This window comes from Myxocyprinus asiaticus, chromosome 25 (genome assembly GCF_019703515.2).
Source record: "Myxocyprinus asiaticus isolate MX2 ecotype Aquarium Trade chromosome 25, UBuf_Myxa_2, whole genome shotgun sequence".
NCBI classification, from domain to species: domain Eukaryota; kingdom Metazoa; phylum Chordata; class Actinopteri; order Cypriniformes; family Catostomidae; genus Myxocyprinus; species Myxocyprinus asiaticus.
In genome coordinates this window covers 12,933,040-12,947,413 of record NC_059368.1, presented here as the reverse complement: position 1 = coordinate 12,947,413, position 14,374 = coordinate 12,933,040, and the positions used below count along the sequence as shown (strand labels likewise).

Here is a 14,374-nt window from a genome sequence, read left to right as displayed (position 1 = left end):
TTGCAAATATTCAAATATAGCTTGAACTGTCCCATTCACTTTTATTGAATGAAAAAGAGAAATGTTGACAGAATTTACATTTTTGGGCGAACTATTACTTTAAATGTACCCCACATCCCACACACAAAGACCTAGAGGACAGACTTTTGTAAGACTGAACAGAAGTTTAAGAAGTTACTTTCTTAAAAATCTAAAACCAGCATCTGCTTTTGTCTTTCCATGTGTAATTCATTCACCTTGTCTGAGGTTACAGTATGCATGCTCTGGCACTGCAGAGCAAGGAATACATGTGATTACATCTGGAACATGTAGCTCTGATGAGCGCAAGCAAATTGAGCTCTTCCTACTACTAGTAATGTTTCGGCCACATTAAGGTTTCATTGTCGTTTAGCCTTGCTAATTTGATATCAGATCTCGTGAGTAGCCACCAGTCCCGTCTTACATCATATTTTTCATCATTAAAAACAGAAAATGTCCCTACCAGGCCCGTCTAATTGGCACGTTCTGTGGTTCACCACTGATGACAGTTGCAACTGTTAAAGGAATAGTTCACCCACAACGAGGATTCTGTCATTAGTTACTTACCCTCATGTCATCCCAAACCTGTATGACTCTCTTTCTTCCATGCAAAAAAAAAAAAAAGAGATTTTGAAGATTTTATTCATTCAGGCCATTGATTTACAATAAAAGCTGTTAAGCTCCAAAAATGCATAAAAAAACCTGCACAATAAATAAATAAATAAATAATTAAAAAAATAACAATAAAAGTAGTCTCTATGAATCATGTGCTATATTCTTAGTCTTCTGAAGCCATTTGACAGCTTTCATTGACTTTAATGACTTAATTCTGGTACTCACACAAAGTTACTATATGGCTTTTGACTTGACTTGCAATATAGAGTCATATGGGTTACTTAAATTGTACTGTTTTAGTGTTTTTTTCTCCTTGTTGGAGATTAACCTCCATGGTCACAACAAACTGTTGTTGTATGGATAAGACCTGCATAAAGATTCTTCGAAATTTGACATAAGAATGAGTAAATAATGACAGAATTTTCACTTCTAGGTGATCCATCACTTAAACTTGTGCTGATTTTAAAACATGATGAAATCAGGATGGGTGGACAGAATGAATGGCCAAGTGCTTTGTAACAGTGGACAGGATGTGCAGTCCAGAGATGAATTTGCCCTACCTTCATATACACAAGTTTAATGAAAGTCAACACCCACACTGGCAATTAGCGATTATTAGGTGGTGCTGACAGACAGATATACAAAACAGGCATAAGAGAGTTTTTTTTTTTTTTCAGTATATCTTGGTGATATCAGTGGTATCAAGATTAGTCAAAAAGTCTTAACTTCACTATCTTCTTCAACCTTGAGACAAGGGCAGTGCATAAAGTGGCCTTTATACAAACTAGACACTGGAAGGGCTTTAATAAAAACTCTCAAATTAATGTTGATGATTGATTCTCTACCTCCGGTAGCTTGTCAAACCTTAGTCATTAGTAATGCAGCTCAACTGGATGCAGCCAGGAGTCATGAGCAAATCATGTGGTTTGTGTTATCATTCTGCATATGTACTATCCAAACTGTGTTAGACATGGGGTGTGAGTGTTATGTAAGACTATACACATGGCTACTTTATCCATGCCTTGACTAATAGCTTATGGCTTGACCATGACAGGACAAGTTGTAGTCTGATGTTTGCTAATATACAGACATTTCTACCATAAGGTGTCATTTAAAAAGGTATTTAAATTGCACACTGTATGTTAAAGGTGAGTTGACTATTTTGTTTTCTGTGTTTAAGGAATAGTTCATCCCAAAATTAAAAAAAATTAAAAAAATGAAATAAAATTCACACTCATGTTGTTCCAAACCTGTATAAATTTCTTCCATGGAACACAACAGAAGTATATTAAACAGAAGTATTTAAGAATATGAGTGAATGTGGACTTGGGCTGTTGAGCTCCAAAATGCACCATAACAGTATCATAGAAGTAGTCCTTATGACTTATGCACCACATTCTCTGAGCTCTGAAATCATATGGTAGCTTTGTGTGAGAAACAGACTGAAATTTTTGTTGTTATTCACTAAAAATCTTCCCCTGTTTATGGAAAATAGTGGCCAGCACCTTCTTTAAAATCCCCTTTTGTGTTACACAGAAGACAGTCATACTGGTTTGGAACAACATGAGGGTGGGTAAATGATTACACAATACAATCACCTATCCCAGGTTAATGTGTAACAAGTGCAAGTACACTACAAGTGCTACAAGTTAGCCATTTGTAGGTTGACACCTCGATGAGTATCAACACTCAGTAGCCCTTTCAAAACGTTACTTATTGTTCGAGCACTCCAGCATGTCAACTACCTGTTTGTCCAAAGCATGGCAATTTGAGAAACCAGTTTGGAAACACTTTTTATTTTTGCAATTCTGTGTAGTCCTGCTACTGATGCATAAATTACAAACTTCAACTCCAATCTAAAACTAAGTTGTTGCTCACCTGAGGATTGTCTTCCATGACACTACGGATCTTGTCCACCACGTCAATACGCCGTTGCCGGTGAAGGGCATTGATCAGCTTGGCCAGGTTGGCATCACTGTCACGTATTGTCCAGTGCTGCAGAGCAGCGTATGCCCTCTCGTGATCGGCTGAGTAGCCGTTAGAAAAGGCAGCCACTTCTCGCTCTGTGGCACTTGCCAAAGACTTGTACATATCAATCCACTGACTGCCGATCTGCGCGGCCACCAGCTTCAGGATGTCAACACCTGGCGAATGAATGGATAGGTCAGTTATATGAACTGTATACTGTACCCCACAGTAACCCCATACACAAGTACAACACTTGTGAAACAGCATGCACATGGTATGAGCTCCACAAGTTTGTGCAAAACATGATAATTCATGTTATCCCAGCATTCAATTCCCAGTTTCAATGGCAGCAAGGAGATCTGACCTTTTGTACAAAGGAGTTAACATGGTCACTGTCACATATTTGCTCACGTCTGATTAGTGAACTAGAAATAGTGCAGAATCTTAAATATTTATTTTCCATCGAAAACCATTTTTCCATCAAAAAAGAATCAACCAAAACTTTGTTTATTTTTGTTTGTTTGTTTCTTTCATTTTTTACGCCATGCCAGCTTCTATGGCTATATTCATGGCGGGAACCAGGTTTAGTTATTTAAAATAGTCAAATAAGTTAAATGAGGTGTTTAAGATTCATTTTTCCTAAAAACCTTAAAACTAAATTTGGATTCACTTGATTAAAAACCTTTTAAAAGAATCAACTGAATAATACAGGTTCCTCAGATGTGTAGAGGTATGACAGTCCAGTAAAATATGTTTAATGGATAGTGGGTTCTGACAAGATGAGCACTTTGGTGAATTTTCTCCTGATAGTGAAAATTGGAGTGAGTCTTGTATGTCCTATCTGGCATCATGTATAAATGACTTGATCCCAGCGATTATTAAAAGGGAACACATATCTTGTTCCAACAACAAGATTTATTTCTCGTAATTTGTTGTTTAAACATTGATCCCACTCCGACTGCCATTTGTTTTTGATATATACATTCAGAGTTGGTTTCAGATCTGTAGAAGATATATTTCCAGTTTTAAATCAGATTTTCAATCAAACACTTACAATGTGGACTCAGACATTTACTATTGACATATACCATGTATTACAGAATGGTAACTTTTGTACCTACTGTATCTAAAAGCATTCATGTGTCTTTGTAATGTATTGCAGTTAGCATGATCTGCTGTTGGCACAGTTCTATAGACACAGTGAGAGACTGGAATCATAAAGTGCAGGAGGGTGGTGCTCTAGTGTTACAATACATCAGCGGTTGCTGCGGGACATACTGTCCCATGGTTAAGGTTGCAGCAATGCCCTAAAGTAATGCCGGTGTTGATAAACTTGGGTGTATTGTGACAAACAGTTGCCTCCTGGGGAATCCTTCTATGAAAGTACCCCATTAGCAGACCTATAAGAACCTTAAATTAAATTGCTGAAACTTGTGTTAAAAGGTAATTTGTCTGTTTTAATTCAAACTACTTCAAGGCTACTACGCAGCATACTCCCTTTTGATACTTGATTTACCTTTGGAAATTGGAGATTTAAATTGGAAAACTTATTGTATGGCAAATAGGACATTAAAATGTGAAAAATAAATAAAGACCAAGTAAATTATGTCATATGGTGGGGACAAAGAGTGGGGGATACAAAATACATAAAATATATTTAAAATACCACTGTAAAACAAAAACAAAAATGAAATGAAAAACAAACCACAAAAATCACTCATAAAAAAATAAAAAATAAAAAATAAACACAAGACAAAAGAAAACAAAACAAAACAAAACACCACAACCTAACCTTATACACAGAAACGGCTCTGGTTTTGGCTAATAACAAAGTGCAAAATATAAATCGTGTAAATGCCATCTAATCTGCCTAATGAATAACAACATGCTGGATCAACGCAATCCATGTTAATTTATCTCTAATGAAGATAAACTTGTTTGAAACAAGTGTAACAGAATGATTGTGGGGGACAACCGCAGCTGGAAGGTATAAAGCATCTATCTGTAAGCCCAATCTGTACTGTTTGTGATCTGTACATCTGTAGCAAATTCACTGGAGCTCTCTAGCGGATAGCGTGCCACAGATCTAAAAATGCCAGGGCCTGCAGGCTGTCCATCCGCTCGCCTGTCATTTCCAGTAATTTCTATGGCATGACAGAGCACTAAAGGAGGACACTCTCTATCTAAGTAATGTAGGCCGACTTCGATGGGTTGCATGATGCTTTCCCTTGACTGATAACCTGGTTGCCCTAGTCCCGAAGGCAACTCTGCTGGAATGCTGGGAAAACATCTGCAGCTACTATCCCAATGCAGACAGTGTTTACAATGCATACAAATGTTTAAATGTTTTCATGTTCTCAATTAGCAAGAACAAAGTAATGATAAAACTTTGTCCTATTTAGTGTACACACTGTTTTTTATGGTCATATAATACAGTACCTAGCTGTAGACAGGGCTGGTTTTAAGTTTTCAAAAATGACATTTTGGACTGCTAAATTGTAATTATCAAATCATATCATAAGCCATTTTTACACTGCAAAGGCAGCACACAAGCTGCATTTGAAGTGGCATTTTGGTGTATTTACACAGACTGTTTAATGCTGCTCAGAGTTGGCATAAACGCATTTACAGAGCAATTACAGTTGCATGAATAATGTTATAAGATTCATGTTTTAAATGTAACATTATTAATATAGAAATATGAAATGAATAAAAATATGAAATATGAACACAGAAGGCAGCATCAGAATTGCCTTTGATACTAGGGGCTGAAATGGGTCAGAACAGGCATAATTTAGTCTGGCTTTTATACGGCTTTGCATCTTTACACAGAATTTGGAGCAGGCACAGATCAGCCTTAACTCTACTGTGTAAAGCCAATAGAGTCTATACCAGGGTCAAACATTTACAGGTTTGGGTCAGAAATGTCACAGAAAGTAACAAAATAGCACAAAAATTACAAGAATGGGGGCAAAAAAATTCCCTGTCCTGTTTTTTATTGATAACATCAGGTATAGTTCTTTATAATATTATATTCTAGTCCTAGTTAAACATTATTACGAGTAAAATATGTTGAGTTGGTGTTGTTTTAATTTAATGGGAAATAGGTGATAAATTCTCAATCCAATTATTTAGACTAATATATATACAGTGGTGTGAAAAAGTGTTTGCCCCCTTCCTGATTTCTTATTTTTTTGCATGTTTGTCACACTTAAATGTTTCAGATCATCAAACAAGTTTAAATATTAGTCAAAGATAACACAAGTAAACACAAAATGCAGTTTTTAAATGAAGGTTGTTATTATTAAGGAAAAACAAAATCCAAACCTACATGGCCCTGTGTGAAAAAGTGATTGCCCCCTAAACCTAATAACTGGTTGGGCCACCCTTAGCAGCAACAACTGCAATCAAGCGTTTGCGATAACTTGCAATGAGTCTTTTACAGCGCTGTGGAGGAATTTTGGCCCACTCATCTTTGCAGAACTGTTGTAATTCAGCCACATTGGAGGGTTTTTCGAGCATGAACTGCCTTTTTAAGGTCATGCCACAGCATCTCAATAGGATTCAGGTCAGGACTTTGACTAGGCCACTCCAAAGTCTTCATTTTGCTTTTCTTCAGCCATTCAGAGGTGGACTTGCTGGTGCGTTTTGGATCATTGTCCTGCTGCAGAACCCAAGTTCGCTTCAGCTTGAGGTCACGAACAGATGGCCGGACATTCTCCTTCAGGATTTTTTGGTAGACAGCAGAATTCATGGTTCCATTTATCACAGCAAGTCTTCCAGGTCCTGAAGCAGCAAAACAGCCCCAGACCATCACACTACCACCACCATATTTTACTGCTGGTATGATGTTCTTTTTCTGAAATGCGGTGTTACTTTTACGCCAGATGTAATGGGACACACACCTTCCAAAAAGTTCAACTTTTGTCTCGTCAGTCCACAGAGTATTTTCCCAAAAGTCTTGGGGATCATCAAGATGTTTTCTGGCAAAAATGAGACGAGCCTTAATGTTCTTTTTGTTCAGCAGTGGTTTTCGTCTTGGAACTCTGCCATGCAGGCCATTTTTGCCCAGTCTCTTTCTTATGGTGGAGTCATGAACACTGACCTTAACTGAGGCAAGTGAGGCCTGCAGTTCTTTGGATGTTGTTGTGGGGTCTTTTGTGACCTCTTGGATGAGTCGTCGCTGCGCTCTTGGGGTAATTTTGGTCGGCCAGCCACTCCTGGGAAGGTTCACTACTGTTCCATGTTTTCGCCGTTTGTGGATAATGGCTCTCACTGTGGTTCTCTGGAGTCCCAAAGCTTTAGAAATGGCTTTATAACCTTTTCCAGACTGATAGATCTCAATTACTTTCTTTCTCATTTGATCCTGAATTTCTTTGGATCTCGGCATGATGTCTAGCTTTTGAAGATCTTTTGGTCTACTTCACTTTGTTAGGCAGGTCCTATTTAAGTGATTTCTTGATTGAGAACAGGTGTGGCAGTTATCAGGCCTGGGTGTGGCTAGAGAAATTGAACTCAGGTGTGATAAACCACAGTTAATTTATGTTTTAACAGGTGGGGCAAACACTTTTTCACACAGGGCAATGTAGGTTTGGATTTTGTTTCCCCTTAATAATAACAATCTTCATTTAAAAACTGCATTTTGTGTTTACTTGTGTTATCTTTGACTAATATTTAAACTTGTTTGATGATCTGAAACATTTAAGTGTGACAAACATGCAAAAAAATAAGAAATCAGGAAGGGGGCAAACACTTTTTCACACCACTGTATGTATATGGTAAAAAAAAAAAAAAAAAAAAAAAAGCCCTCATAATGGTAAAAATGCCCTTGAAAATCCAAATCCATGGGGCAAATATTGCCACTTAATGAAAAGGTTAATTTATCAGAGACCGGCCACTTCTATTAAAATTAATGGGAGAACTAGAATGCCCAACCAAGAAGTTCTAAGTGCCCAGCGGTCATCAGATATAGAAAGGAAGTCCCGCCTTACAGGTAAACGAGCCAATCACTGTTTAGATACAGACATCACCTGTCAATCAACCTGATAACCCAAATGCGCATTAGCTATACAACCCTGGAAAATTGCGTTTTTTTATTGCGTAATATGAGGTAAAGAAGCACAACTTATGATCCCAGTGATGTAAAATTTTATTGCTGATTTGAAATATGTGCTTTGATCATAATCTTGACCAGCTGTTTTTGAGATTTTGGTGTATCCCCATTCAAGAAGATCTGCACCATCTTGGCTGGAAATAGCCTCCCGAGAGCATTCCAAAGATGGCCGACAGTGGACTGACTTGCTAGAAAAACTTTGTTTCTGATGCTGGTCTATACTATTGCCATTCTGTTGTTTTCACATTAAGTACAATTTAGTTGTTTTAAATGGTGCAAAAAAGTTGAAATATAAGCCTGAACCAGTGAGTATATACAAAGTTATTTAGTGAAAGTGGAAAAAAGTTATAGATAATTTGCATGTGTAAAGACAAAAGCTTATGAGCCACAGACTCTCACAACGGAACAAAGCCTTTAACGTGTTCATATGAGAATTCAAATGAAGTCGCAAACCAGCTGTAACAGGTCTAGGTTGGCTGCAAAACAAAGAAATCCTCAAAGGCAGTCAGGACTTCCCCTTTTAGAAGAGTCGCTGTGGTGGCTTTGCAAGAATGTCTCTCATAAATCCCTGACATCTCATACACAATACTAGCCGCAGTAATTACCACTTCCCCATCAAAACAATGAAACTGCTCTCCCATTAAAGTATTAGACATAGACCGAGGGAGGTTTACTAGCAAGGAGGGGATCCTACAAGCTTCCCCGAGTTTCCCTGACTCTTACACAAAATGCTGACAGAGTTGAGCTCACCCATGAAGTTCCTAATCATCTCTTATAAAACCCCCCAGCCCACCCTGATTCTGGGCAGTGGGCTTTTAATAGATAACACCTATTGCAGAGATTGTTATATGGGGTGTACGTGCGGGTGGTTCTGTGTCTTTGATCTCCACTATGCGTGCTTTGTTATACCATACGAGGTACTTCCTGGCCTCCAATGAAAGAATTCATTATTTGTACGATGGCTCCTTCATCTTTATATATGTTTCCCATGCGGCCCTTTATGACCATTATTTCACTAATGTAGTAAACGGACACACATGCCTTCAGGCCGTCCAATTACACACCTTGAATGAATTAGGGAAATATTTTGTGCTGTGTTCGTGGAGGCAACCGGCAGTATAAAAGTGTACCTGTGCTTTCTAACCCATATGTTCACATGCTTGATGAGGCTCTAGTATCTGAATTTTATTTAAGAGTTTAGCATCTTTTAGAAAAAAATAAATAAAATAAAATAAAAAATAAATTCTTTTTACTCTGAAGTCAATAAAGAATGAAATTGTTCATGTTTAAAAGTGTGAGGAAGAAAAACAGCACAGTAAAAATAAATCCCTAAATCTGAGAAATTGTCATAGAGATGCTTGCCTTAGTAAGCACCGCTGAAAAAAAAAGTTTTTCAATTCTTGAGTACTGCGTATATTTGAAAAAATCTATGCTGTCAGGTCTTTGGTTATTTTCAGGAAGCTACATTATCATGACATCTCACATTTTGCTTTCAATTCCTTTAAGGCTGGCATTTACATGAGGTCCCAGCAGCAGATACACTAGGGACCCTGAATTCAGACATCTCTCATGACATATATGTCAGTCCCTCCTCCCATCCCCAACCAGGACTTGTCCACTAATAAACTCCTCTAGCTCTTAAAGTTCTCAAACCACAGAGAACTGGAATAATCTGGTTCCAACTGCTCAGGGTTGAAGCAAAGTCATATATGGGCAGATATCTGAAGCAGATATAAGCCGGTGCAAAGCACCACAGAGTTGTACGACTCACGGATATAATCTAGAAGCCACTGATACAGTAACATCCAGGTTAAGGGGTAGAGAGTGTGAAAAAAAATAATAAAAGAGAAAGAGAATCTATCCGTGAAGCAGAATGAGAAAAAGGAGGAGATCAGTTTCTGTATGAGCGTGTGACTGGACACTGATCTTGTTTGTGTAACTGTTCGATTTCTCTATACAGTATTGTGTTCTCTAGAGCAGAATAAATGGGATTAACAGCGCTGGTGTGATGACGGAGCCACAGATGGTCTACTGCATTGGAATTCCTTTGCGCCCGATACCACCGAGATTGCAAAGCACTGGGTGTTAGTGTTGGTGTCTGGTATCCGCCAGAGCATATATTCATTAACACATTTTCATAAACCCAAAGATGGTATGCATTAAAATTCTATGTTGTTCCAAACCCATATGACTTTCTTCATGGAACACAAAAGGAGTTGTTAAGCAGAATGTTAGGGGCAGACATCCTCAGTTCCCATTCACTTTCATTTTAGGGAAAAAAGAGCAACGTCAATATACTTCAGAATTTTCCACAGAAGGAAGTTCTATGAGTTTGGAGTTCAATCACCTTTTTTTCACCTGGTTATTTAACTCTAGGTGGTATCAATTTAATTTACATTGGCAGTTCACTTTATGTCTGAATCTTCATAACAAAAAACATGCACAAGATTTAAACAACACCGTTTCATGACAACTCGTAATAATTTGTATGAGATGGCGAATTCGTAAGATATCGAATAACTTGGTTTGTACGAAAAGGTACGACTTCTATTCCCATAGAAACCAACCAATCAACAAACAAAACTTCAAATGGATACAATACAGGCATCAAATTTTAGTTAGCCCCCTATCCAACACTTTATCTTAAGATGGGAAATGTCAGTGAATAAATTAAAAAAATAAAAACCTAATCATGGTTAGGTTAGGGTTTGGGTAAGGGGTTACACTTTATGGTTAAGGGTTAAACTTAGGAAAAATCATAATATCATCATTTGTTGGTTTGGTTATTTTTGTCTATGGGAATAGAAGTTGCACGTTTTTGTACAAACCACCTCGATTTATCGATGTTACAATTTCGCCATCTCTTACTATTTTTTTATGACCTCTCATGAGATGGGTTGGATTTAAAATGAAATGATTTATGTCTACGAACTCCTTTGGAGCATGTCTAAAATAATGTACTGTGATGATTTGTTGTTGTTTTTTTTTTTAATTTGAGGTTTTTCAATATTTTAATGGTGTGGACACCAAACAATTTAGTCTGGTATTTTGACGCAACTTTTGCTGAACATTTTGACAGAAGTCAATATTATAATTTTCTGGATACCAAAGAGTTTAGTCAGGTATTTGCAGAACTTTTTTGACAAAAAATATCAAAATCTCTCAAACTCGTGTGAATAGCTTTGTTGTGATTATGAAAAATATTTCATAAATATTCACTTTCATATTGTTTGGTCACATCTGACTTGGTACAAACAGACCACCATGCAGTTTCAACTCACCCTGGCCATTTGAGTGGTAAATCCACTTCTCCTTGGTGTGCGTTGGAAAGCTGGGATTCTTATGGATGGCTTTCTCCATGATGCTGCTTGGATCCTGTCTGGGACCCTTCTTTAGCACCCGTGAACTGCGTTTTATGCTGCATACTACGATGACCACCAGCACCAGCAAAAGCAGCAGGACTATCATCCAGGGCAGGTGCTCATTGATGTCAAAGTGCTTGTGCGTGCTGGGCCTCGGCGCACCCCTGCGGATGGTCCGGTAGCCTAATCCCTGGGCCTTGTCCTCAGATAGAGTCTCCATGGCCTTCTGGTTGGCCAGCTGGTGGTCCCGTGATAAAGAGAGCTTGTGGTGCCTTTTAGGTAGGTCCTGAGTTGCAGCAATTAGGATTTCTCTATCCTCAATACTTTCCTTAGAGGAAGCTGTGGTTGTAGGAATGTCTGCAGAGTTGAGGGCAGTCTCAGTGCTATTGAAAACCAGTCCTACTACATCCTCAATCTTTGTAGCTGGTGAGACTGCAGTACTAGCTGTGTGCAGAGTGGATCATGTAACAGAAAGAGAGGGAGTGTGAGAGAGAGAGAATTAAGTGCAGTTAAAGATGAGCTTAACCCAGACAACAAAGCAGAAGGGAGAATATCTAAAACTTTAATCCAGAATCAAGCTGGCATGTGTAGACACTAGCAGAGTGGAGTTATTCTGACTCAAGCTGTGCTGGCCCAACATAATCTCAGATCACGGATTGCTCATCTCAACTGCTCAGATTTGACCCAAAATAAGTAAGGTTAGGAATAAGGATAAGACATGGGACCACTTAAAGTTCAATACTACTGCCAAATAAACTCTGATTCAATAAGCTTTCATTCATTTCTACACTCACCGAGCACTTTATTAGCAACACTATGGTCCTAATAAAGTTCCCAACGTGGTCTTCTGCTGCTGTAGCCCATCCGCCTCAAGGTTCGATGTGTTGTGCATTCTGATATGCTATTCTGCTCACTACAATTGTATAGAGTGGTTATCTGAGTTACCGTAGCCTTTCTGTCAGCTCGAACCAGTCTGGCCATTCTCCGTTGACCTCGCTCATCAACAAGGCATTTCCGTCTGCAGAACTGCCGCTCGCTGGATGTTTTTTGTTTTTGGCACTATTCTGAGTAAATTTTAGAGACTGTTGTGTGAGAAAATCCCAGGAGATCCTAGCAGTTTCAGAAATACTCAAACCAGCCCGTCTGGCACCAACAATCATGCCACGGTCCAAATCACTGAGATCACATTTTTCCCCATTCTAATGGTTGATGCGAATATTGACTGAAGCCCCTGACCCGTATCTGCATGATTTTATACATTGCACTGATGCCATATGATTGGTTGATTAGATAATCATATGAATAAGTAGGTGTATGGGTGTTTTTAATAAAGTGCTCAATAAGTGTATATATTTGCACATTCGGTATTAAGATTCATATGCATTTATTCCAGCTACAACTACTAACAACAGCTATGCCTTTACATGCCTAAAGAAGTATCATTTAAAGCATCCCTGCTGAAATGCAACCCATATATTCACATTGTATACAACCAATACTATATTTAAACATCAGTCTGAAAGAGTTGACTAACAGTGTTGCGCAATCATGAAAGAGGAAGCCCTGTAACAGCAGAACCATTGGATGAAAACACTAGCTCAGCTAACTGCGAAAATGTAACATTAACAGAGAAAGAATTCACTAGCTCAACAATAGAAACAACTTTACCAAGTTTTCAGAATTGATATTCTGCTATGAACAAATATGCAACTCTTTTTGGCAATTCTGTAAAAAAGTGAAGAAAAAAAAAGAAAACAAAAAAGTTTTATATTGTGTCATCACAATTATAAAAGTTACTTAATCATAATTGTAAACAAAATGGACAGGGAAAACATTTATTTATATAAAATATTATTTACATAAAATTAAAGAATATATTGTAAACAATTTAATATGAAAATTTTGGGGAAGTCAAAGTGAACTTTACCAAAGTGTAAAGATTTTCCAAATGTTTATGTGGCTGGAGATACAATCTTATCTAATGAGACTAAAGTTCTTCAAGACAATATTGGCGTAAGTACATTTGAGTAGTTGACATGCCATGCTATTCTCTATCTACAACTATTTTAAACAGCATTATTTCTAGCATGTTATCTAGTTAAATGTCCAAACTGCTCTGTCCATGGTCACTTTCTTTGTATAGAAAAGAATTAAAATGAAAACAAATGGTGAATATGGACAGAACAACTTGGACTTTTGGTTTGGAATGACATGAGTAAATGATGCCATAATTTTCATTTTTGGGTGAACTATCACTTTAAAAGAAATTGTAAGCAGCCACATGACCTAAGATATACACTCACCTTTATTACATTCATACAAATTTCAACATAAATATTAAGAAAATACGTTGCTACAAATTTACATTAGATTGTAAAAAGACAATTCTAATCAATAAGGAACAGCTCTTATGGTAGAGCTCTGCTGATAGAGCTTTTCATTCTTACCTCTATGTGCTGACTCCATGCTTGAGGCCTGTCCAAGTGGGACAGAGAACGAACTTGCTGGAATTAAGCCACATACGTTGTCAGTTGACTCATTGCCCTTGATAAGCAGCGTTAAGCCCAGAGACTGGCAATCTGTGTGAGTTCGGCACTTCAGAACATCTGAGGCCACATCAGAGAAGGTGCCACGCTGACATGGGCGGCAACGCACATCCTCTGTCTCACTTCCCCGCTTTCTAACGCCCCACCCGTGTGGACATAACGAGTGGCTCTGACACTTTTCACCCTGAGAGAAGCTGCCCGGTGGGCACAGGCACACCCGATCGGTAGTGGACGTACAGGGTGTCTTCTCGATATGAGGGGCTTGGCAGCGTCTCTGGCAGCGGTGGCACTGCTCCACCCCGTTCTCGCCCCGGGTGAAGGTGCCCTCCGGGCAGGGGCTGCACTCCCGCACACTGGCCTTGGTGCAGTGAGAGGACACATAGGTGCCCGCTGGACACTTGTCACACACTAGCTTGATTCCAGTGTTGGGATCGACGTGGCGGTAGTGTCGAGGAGACAAGGGCTTCTCTGTGATTGGGCTAGGGGTCAGTGCGAGGGTTAAGACGTCACCTACCACAGTGCACAGCAGCTAACAGAAGAAAAACAACAAGCAGACTGTTATGCAATGACAATCACAACACACAATAAATATAAATTATGAATGTACGCTGTGAAATCAGTTTATGTAAGAAGAATCAACCATCCATAATGATAAAACAGCAGAAACATGCATTCCCTTCCTTTTGGTAAAGGCTCTTCTCTTAATGAGTAGAGAGAATTCCAGATGACCTCAAGAACCTAATGATACTGTG

At 38.5% G+C, this 14,374-nt stretch overlaps 1 protein-coding gene across 1 annotated transcript in view; it reads right to left on the bottom strand.

Annotated features, from left to right (window-relative positions):
* LOC127415717 (tumor necrosis factor receptor superfamily member 21-like) overlaps window positions 1-14,374 on the bottom strand; it is a 36,303-nt gene that overhangs the window by 14,095 nt on the left and 7,834 nt on the right. The window contains exons 2-4 of the mRNA XM_051654556.1: window positions 13,524-14,151; window positions 10,996-11,520; window positions 2,512-2,777 (exon numbers count right to left, since the gene is read on the bottom strand). Of these exons, the coding sequence (XP_051510516.1) occupies window positions 2,512-2,777; window positions 10,996-11,520; window positions 13,524-14,151 (1,419 nt within the window). The remainder of the gene's footprint in view (window positions 1-2,511; window positions 2,778-10,995; window positions 11,521-13,523; window positions 14,152-14,374) is intronic.